This window comes from Moschus berezovskii, chromosome 18 (assembly GCF_049115385.1).
Source record: "Moschus berezovskii isolate FMDL1 chromosome 18, NW_MosBer_1.0, whole genome shotgun sequence".
In the NCBI taxonomy this organism is placed as follows: domain Eukaryota; kingdom Metazoa; phylum Chordata; class Mammalia; order Artiodactyla; family Moschidae; genus Moschus; species Moschus berezovskii.
Window position 1 is genome coordinate 13,711,301 of NC_142477.1, and position 9,335 is coordinate 13,720,635.

General features: G+C 44.3%; 1 protein-coding gene across 1 annotated transcript; it reads right to left on the reverse strand.

Annotated features, from left to right (window-relative positions):
- Positions 1-7,571: 7,571 nt before the first annotated feature.
- Positions 7,572-8,471, reverse strand: TAS2R1 (taste 2 receptor member 1). Its single transcript, XM_055421743.2, has one exon. The coding sequence runs from the start codon at positions 8,469-8,471 to the stop codon at positions 7,572-7,574; it is 900 nt and encodes a 299-aa protein (XP_055277718.2).
- Between the last annotated feature and the right edge of the window lie 864 nt (positions 8,472-9,335).

Here is a 9,335-nt window from a genome sequence, read left to right on the forward strand (position 1 = left end):
TAAAATAATCAGTAAGGACCTACTGTATAGCACACGGAGCTCTATCCAACGTTCTGTAATGTTCTATGTGGGAAAAGAATCTGAAAAAGATGGATATGCATATAACTGAATTGCTTTGCTGTGCGCTTGAAAGCCTTCCCTCAGAGCTCAGCTGGTAAAGAATCCACCTGCAATGCAGGAGACCCTGGTTTGATTCCTGGGTCGGGAAGTTCCACTAGAGAAGGGATAGGCTTGGGTTGGGAAGTTCCACTGGAGAAGGGATAAGCTACCCACTCCAGTATTCTTGAGCTTCCCTTGTGGCTCAGCTGGTAAAGAATCGACCTGCAATGAGGGAGACCTGGGTTTGATTGCTGGGTTGGGAAGATCCCCTGGAGAAGGGAAAGGTTACCCACTCCGGTATTCTAACCTGGAGAATTCCATGGACTGTATAGTCCATGGGGTTGCAAAGAGACGGACATGACTGAGCGACTTTCACTTTCACATTTGAAAGTAATGCAACATTGTACATCAGCTATATTCCAAAATGAAATAAAAATTAAATTAAAACCCCATCCCCTCAGCCCCTGCCTCTTTCTTTTTCTGGTAGAATCTGTTTATTGTGTCAACACATACACAACATAAAATTTACCAGCCTAAACAGGTGCTGCTCCTTCGGGACTTGGAGTAGCAACAAGACTCTTGTAAATTCGCAGGCGTCCGTCTATGGGGTTGCACAGAGTTGGACACAACTGAAGTGACTTAGCAGCAGCAGCAGGCAACGTGTGTGAGAATGAACTCATGATTCGGGACTGAGTTGTCGGCCCCAGTGGAAATCCCTAGTGGCTCTGTGGTAAAAGAATCCGTCTGCAATGAAGGAGACTGCCTAAAATACAGGAGTTGCAGTTTGGATCTCTGGATCGGGAAGATCCCCTGGAGAAGGAAATGGGAACTCCCCCTAGTATTCTTGCCTGGAAAGTTCCATGGACAGAGGAGCCTGGTGGGCTACAGTGCTTGGGGCAGCAAAGGGTTGGACACGACTTAGCAATTAAACCACCACCATGATGCTGTAGCAAAGCAGTCTGAGACCCTTCACTCCTCCTGTCACTCTTGTACTTTTCTGTGTCTTTCTTTCTTTTCTCTGCCAGATCCCTCTACACACACTGTTTACTTTGTCTGGAATGTGTCCTCCTACAAACTCTTATGTTTGTTTGGTTTGTTACTGGGGGCTCAGCTTACCAAACTGACATCTTGGCAGGTCAAAAACGATCCCATTTCAGGAGCTTCATATGATTTAACAAGAACAGAAAAAACAACACTGGCAGCAACCTGGATTCCACTGGCTCATCAACATAGCTCATTAGACCTGGAATGAGCCATGTGCCCATTTCAAAGATGGGGAAGTGTGAGATTCAGGCTCGTTAAGTCACCCAGCTCATAGATTTCAAATCAGCCTGTCATTTGACTCTCTGTTATTCAGGATGGTCCTTCCCAGAGCCCTTGACCCTACGGTGCTGATGTAGACTCCCGGTAACCATATTTATATCAGCCCCTTTACTTGGGGAGGTGAGATTTCTGTGGTAGCTCAGCTGGTCAAGAATCCACTTGCAATGCAGGAGATCCTGGTTTGATTCCTGGGATGGGAAGATCCACTGGAGAAAGGAACAGCTACCCACTTCAGTATTCTTGGGCTTCCCTGGTGGCTCAGCTTGTAAAGAATCTGCCTGCAATGCGGGAGACCTGTGTTTGATCCCTGGGTTGGGAAGATCCCCTGGAGAAGGGAACAGCTACCCTCTCCAGTATTCTGGGTTTGCAAAGAGTCGGACAACACTAAACAACTTTCACTTCCTTTACTTGGGAGTTGCTTTCATTAGTGCTCGCAGTTATGTACCTGGAACTCTGTTAAGCACATGGCATCTATCATTATCATCCCCATTTTATAGATCAAGGAACAGAGGCTCAGTTCATTACTGTGCTTATAGCATTGCACAGATGTGGCTTGAAAGACCCAGGTGAGCAGGTACAGTTCTAGCAAGAACTGAGGAGGACCAGGAGTGTGGCTTTGGAGGACAGTGTATAACTGGCTTCTGATCTCTGTAAGGCATGGCACAAATCTGTTGAGCCTCCCCATCTAGAATATTATGCTCAAGGCTTCCTCTCTCCTCCCACAAAGCTTGTTCACCACATCCATCTCCAACCAGAGTTATGAAGGACATCATGCCTCTGTGATCAAAGGCACTAGTCCTTGTCTCAAGAATTTCAAGTATTACAGCAGACACGCAATGATGCGTATGCTAGAGAATATTTATCATGAAACCAAGCTTTTTGACTATATCTGGTAGTGATTTCTGGAAGCCAGTTTCCTGGGTTTCAAGTGAAGTGCATGCTAAATCACTTAAGTCATGTGCGACTCTTTGCGACACCATGGACTGTAGCCCACTAAACTTCTCAGTCCTTGGGATTCTCCAGGCTAGAATACTGGAGTGGGTTGCCATTTCCTTCTCCAGGGGATCTTCCAGACCCAGGGATTGAACCCATGTCTCTTATGTCTCCTGCGTTGGCAGGTGGGTTCTTTACCTCTAGCGCTACCTCAAGTGAAGTAAAGTTCACAATCTTCAATCACAAGCATAGCATTTGCTGTCCAAATGAGTGAACTCATGGCCAGAGGACCTTCCATCTATTTAGTAATACAATATCCTAACTCACTTACTTTTGATCCCATCCTTTTCCACCTGCTTATCTTCAGAAGAATCTGAAGTGTTCCCATTGGTTCTGGAATCTAGGTCATTCGGAGATGCTTTCCAAGTGCTGAGCCCAGTTTAGCTACCTGGACTCAGATATTCTAAATTCAAATTTTGCCTAGTTACAGATTAGCCTGTGTTTATATTACTTAAACACATCTGTAGGAAAGAGAGAGTTTGCTTAATAAAAACTCAAGATTTCACTTAAGAACATTCACACCAACCTCAGCAATTGAGAAAGAGTTGAAATGTGTTGTTTTCCTCAGCAATGTTGAGATTGAAATAAATGAATCCTCAGGCATAATTTTTATGTTTTATTTCTTTTTTACAGCAATTTTTATTGGTCTATAGTCGCTGTACAGTATTCTATTAGTTTCTACTGTACAACAGGATGAATCAGCCATAAGTAAAGTCGCTCAGCCGTGTCCAACTCTCTGCGACCCCGTGGACTGCAGCCTACCAGACTTCTGCATCCATGGGATTTTTCAGGCAAGAGTACTGGAGTGGGTTGCCATTTCCTTCTCCAGGGGATCTTCCTGACCCAGGGATCAAACTTGGGTCTCGGATCGAAGCCGGGTCTCTCATATTGCAGGCAGACACTTTACCCTCAGAGCCATCAGGGAAGCCCCAACATGTACATATATGCCCTCCGTTTTGGACTTCCTTCCCATTCAGGTCACCACAGAGCATTAAGCAGAGATCTCTGTGTGTACAGTAAGTTCTCAGTAGTTACCAATTTTATACACAATATCAACAGTGTATGTGTCAGTCCTAATCTCCCAATTTCTTCCACCCCTAAGTCTTGACTTTTAAAGTCGACATGTTTTCAGAAGTTTCAGTAGATAATTTTATTCTAAACTGAGTTACACCGATGATCTTGTGGACAAACATGTAAAATAGAAACAAATAGAGCACCAAAGAGAAGAACGGAAACCCACGATGTGTTGATCTGAATGTTTTAAACTACAGGATAAAACCACCAACCCGACCCCCAAGCAGAACGATTAAGTAGATCCAGATGTCACGGATGTGAAGCCAAATGTCACAAGCAATCAGCATTTCTTCTCGAAAAGGTATGGAGTGGTGCGTTGAGGGCCCTAATGCACAAGGAGCCAGAGAGCGAAGGTCGCTTACGTCAGAGGCCATGACACAAAGGCCCGCATGCGATCTGCATTTGTGTTGACTCTTCCCCCAAAGATTATTTGGATTTTTCCATTTGGATTCTTCTTTGGGACCGATTTTCTCAGCCCCTACCCTTTTTCCTGGCATAAAGGTTTCAGATGACAGTTGACAATCAATAGGTGGCAAAAGAATAGTTCTTTTAAAAGGAAAATACCGCTGACATTGGGGCTTCCCCAGTGGCTCAGAGGATAAGGAATCCACCTGCAATGCAGGAGACACAGGAGATGCGAGTTTGATCTCTGGGTCGGGAAGATCCCCTGGAGAAGGGTATGGCAACCCATTCCAGTATCCTTGCCTGAAAAATCCCGTGGACACAGAACCTGGGCGGGTTACAGTCCAAAGGGTCACAAAGAGTCGGGCATGACTGAGCACCTAAGCGCATGCACTGCTGATATTAAGTTTATCCTAATACAGTCACTAACTTGGTTCCAAATTCATACCATAGCAAGACCCTTTTGAAACAGGTGGGTCTCCTGCCCCCGCCATTTGGATTTTTCTCCAATATGGGCTCCATCTGTCCACAGCATCTGTTGTCCCACTGATTGCCAGTGCTGGTTTGGATGATCTGTTTAGCTTCTTTCTTTCTCGGATCTGGCTACCTATCCCTCCTCTTACCCCAAGAGATGTAGGTCTGCATGCCCTAAAGCTGTGGAAATCGTGTTTCCAAAGCTGAAAATCACAGCATCATTTGACAAGAACGACTGTGCTTAAGCATACAATGGGGCTTAATGTTGAAACTGTCTAAAGCATCTAGAATGGGTGGTCCTTAGCCTAAAGAAGATTGTGTGTCAGTCTGTCACTTGTGTCTGACTCTTTGAGACCCTGTGGACTGTAGCCTGCCAGGTTCCTCTGTTCACGGGATTTTTCAGGGAAGAATGTTGGAGTGGGTTGCCATTTATTTCCTTCTGAAGGGGTTCTTCCCAACCTAGGGATTGAACCCGCATCTCTTGCGTTTCCTTATTAACATACAGATTCTTTACAACTAGCACCACCTGGGAAGCCCTAATGAAGATGAGTACACATTAAATTTAATGTCTTCCTTCCACTTCTGGGTCTGGATTATTCTAACAACAAGCAGTTACTACATTTGAATTAGTGACTGAGGATTTAAAAGGCATTCTTACTTTGGGAGAGCTTTAGAAGTGTTTCTTTCCGCATATCCAAATTGTTACCGCGTTTGTATTTTGAGAAAACTGTTGCTGTAAGCACACAGATTTCGCCTTCTTGGTTGGAGTCACTGTCTTGTGGTTGCTGAAACCGTGGAGAATCCCTGAAGCCTGGGCACCGAACGGGCCAGCCTCTGAATGCAGAATGGGTGGCAATGTGGGGACGTGTGTCTCCTGGTTTGAGGGCGCCCATGCGACCTCTCTCTGAAATGGAATGGAATGCTCCTGCTGCCGCCGGCCTCACTGTAAGAGCCTGTCTCCCTGCCCATCTCCTCTGCTACCGGCTGAGCAGGGGAGACACAGGACGTGCAGGAAGAGTGGGCAGCACCTGGTCCTGTGGTCAGCAGTCCTCTGGCCTGACCCATGGGCCTGCAATCCCACAGCAAGGCTCCTGGGGTGACCGTGTCCAGCCCCACCTCAGCGACTGGGTGGAGGATGATGCCGTACCACAACAGAGGCTAATCCCATGCGAAGTGAGCAGGACTGGAACAATTTGTCCACATAAAGGCAGCTCCAAACAGTCAAAAGACTGAGTCTGTTTTGCTTCAACCAGTGATGGGGCAATTAGTGTCCTACACAATCTCCATCAGCGTGAGAGCTAGGCAACATTTCTAGGAAAGTGGACTGAGAAAGTGTTTCTGGAAGAGTTTGCATTAGCATTCATTATCTGTTTTTTTTTTTTAAACTCTTGGTAACGTTTAAGCATACAATCATACCTTCATATTCATCTCATTAACCGCATTATTAAAGCAAGAGTTGCATGAAATTGAATGAGAGCTTGGCGTCTGAGTAAAACAATCACATGAGACTTGTATACTCACGGGTTCCCATCCCCCCAAATATTTGAAACCTCTTCTGCTTTTCTTTTCTCACCATATTTCAAGGAGAAGACATCTGAACTTGACATGTCCAGAAAATGTGATTCCTCACTGTCCCCTTCGAAGGATGGAGTGATTGTCATCTCCAGGACACAACTGCTTTTTCCAGAACTGGCCACCTGAGTACACAGTTAGCTATAAACCTTCCCACCCACTGGGACCCATTCCACCCATGGGGGAAGGAAATTGCAAAAAGACAAAGTCTGTTGATTTGTCCTTCCTCCATAGGAAGAACAAGAATAACCTCAGAGCTTTCCCACATCCAAGGATCTTCTGAAGCGAAGACCTCAGTTTGGTACAATGAGACCTGTATATCTTAGGTTCATAAACCAACATTTGAATCCATGTTGCTGATAACTGGCAAATCCAAACCTAACACATTTTCTATCATTACACATAATCTGTAAGCTGGCCAAAATAAGGAACATCTTCTGCTTCCACTAGAAAAAAAAAAGGGTTCAGAAGGTGTTTTAGGAATATACACATGTATCTTAGCATCTGACATTATCAGCTAGTTAAAAACTGCAACTGTGACTTCAAACAGATGGAGAAGCGCCCAGCCCACCCATCTGATGCTGCCTCATTGGGAAGACATTCAGTGTGGTAGGAGTTCCACATTGCCACCATCAGGTGAAAGGGCCCCAAAGCTGAGCACACAAGTGCAAAATGAAATATCTTTGCAAGCTATTGTCTGTTCAGTGTGTCCAATGCGGAGAAATGGAAAATGAGGGTTCAGACCTTGTTTCTGCTTCTTCCACCTGACGGCCTTTTTGTCGTGTCTCCACGGCACCTAGATTCTTGGCAGCATGGAGTAGGTGAACCTACTTACAGGGCCAGAGAAATCCAGCCTGTCCTCGGCTTACTCTCTGATCTGATGAGGAAAAAAATGGTTCTGTTGTCTGTGACTCTAAAAAACAGTGCAGAAATAATATCCAGGTAGATAAGAAACGAGCAGCCAATGCTTTCAGTTAGGATAAATCATCTAAAACCAGCGTTAGACACACAGAGTCCCCAGGGCATTCGTGCATCCTTCTGCCATCACAAGTTCAAATAGGTACTTTCCTTTTTCTTTAAGCTTTTTATTTTGAGATAACTGCAGATTTGTAAGCAATCATAAGAAATAGTAAAAGGGTCTCCCAGATGGCACTAGCGGTAAAGAACCCGCCTGCCAATACAGGAGACATAAGAGATCTGAGTTCCATCTCTGGATGGGGAAGATCCCCTGGAGGAGGGCATGGTAACCCACTCCAGTATTCTTGGACAGAGGAGCCTGGTGGGCTACAGTCCATAGGGTGGCAAAGAGTCGGACATGACTGAGCAACTTAGCGTGCATGCGTGTAAGAAATAATACAGAAAGATCCCTGTACCACGTACCCAGTCTTCCCCAATGAGATAACACCTGGCAGGGATACTGACATTAACATAATCCAGCAACACATTTTACGCTTTGAAAATCAGTGTAACCCTTTGAAAAAGGAGAGCATCCACAAAAGTGTCTTAAGTTGAACAAATAGTCTTTAGATGATGCTTTGTAAATTTGTGAACAGACTTTGTTTGGCTGAGGGAGGCCGAGTGGCTTCCGTTAATTCACTGAACTGCCGATTCTTTGACTGGATCAAAGTTCTCTCTCACTGACCACACTTTCTGAGGAGGAGCAATGCCTTTGCATTTTGTTTCATTTTCGGGTTTCCTAAAATTAAAGTAATAGAGTGGACGGAGTGGTATGAACCAACCACGAAGGTGCAGAACAGAAATAAGAAGCTTCTAAGGCTAAAAATTTGAAAAAAGATCAAAGCAACGATCAGGTAGTGGCAGAGATAGAGGGCCAGGAAGGACAGGATGGAGAGACAGGCCCCTATGTACACACGTGTGCGAGGGTTTCTGGGGCCTGTCCATGTGTTTCTCACCTGCCAGGCGTGTCTCCCCAAGGAAAATATCAAGAGCAGAGAAGAAATCAGGAAGATGAACAATGGCAAGGAGAACTCAGCAAACAGAAAGGCAAACTGTAAAGCAGGGGTTACTTTGATGTGAGTGGTTACATTTGGGAAGAAAAAGCCCAGGAAGTCTTCTCCATAAAATACCCACTTATATTTGACGTGCACAGCCGAAGTGCTACATGCAAACAGCAGGGACGCAAGAATCAGCCAAGGAACCAACTTGGAGATCTTCGTCTTCAACCAGAATAAGAGAGGGTGAGCAATGGTAGCGATCTTGGTGCAGTAGTAGACGCTGAGCCAGGTGGCAAACCAAAGCCCCAGATCATTTATAAACGTGAAAACTACAAGCTTCTCAGTGCACTGAGGGAATTTGATCAAGGAAAGGAGACCCAGGTTCATGTAGAAGAAGACCAGCTGAATTCCCATCCTGGAAATCGCCAAGCAGGAAACAAGGAGATCCAGGGGGATCAACTTTCTCTGCTTGATCAAGTCAGTACCGTTCACAATCACAATGATGCCATTTACTGAAATCCCAAAGAGAAATTGTATCACTGTCAAAACAAGATGGCTAACAAGGTGAGAGTCCAGCATTCTGAGAAGAAAAAAAAAGAATCACTTACTTTAAAAAATGATGTAGCTATGGATTTTCGAACAGTTTGGATTATTTGGGTTTTCTTTATTATTCAACTAGAATTCCTTTGGAGAACACAGCTCTTAACAACAAAAGCAATGAGGCAGGAATGTGGTGGACATTGGTTTCCATCACTGTTTCCTCAATTTAGTCCCAAGGCAGTCAAATAAGAAAGAGATACTTGAACAATGATTTGCCTCTTAATGATGGTATTTGCATTGCCCTGGTCTATTTGGCTTTCAGCTTCATCACAAGCAAATGGTGGAACCAGACACCTCCAGGGCTGGAGAAGGTCTCCTCCAGTACTTGAGCAGTGGAAGCTTCTCAATCATCATCTCTACCATGAGTATTTAATTATGCCTATAGATGTGATTCTATTTAATATTTTCAAGACATTCTTTACAGAAAACTCTTTTTTAAAAAAAAAACCATCATTTGTGCTATAATGATGTAGTATAATCAGCAACATGAGACTCCTAAGTAGCAGTTCTTCATAATGCAATTATTGAACAACTTAATGCCACCTAAAATGTAAAACATTTATAAAATAAATCATATGTGATAAAACACAGAGCCTGACAAACTATAACAGTAAGGTAAGTAGGCTCACACGTCCGTGTACACAGTAGGTCAAAAGCTGAAAGGAAGGTATAGCGAACCCTTCAACACCATTCTCATCGGTAACCAACTATCTTTAAGATAATACAGGGCTAGAAATTTTTTCCCTGTTAGTTTTTCAAGACTGTGAGAATTTTATGACATGAGCTGATTGTTCCAGGGGAAATGTAATGATAAAAGAGCACATGATTAGATTTGTTGTTTTG

Excerpts from the sequence above, each read along its gene's own strand:
- TAS2R1 (XM_055421743.2), bottom strand. The coding sequence starts at position 8,471 with ATGCTGGACTCTCACCTTGTTAGCCATCTTGTTTTGACAGTGATACAA.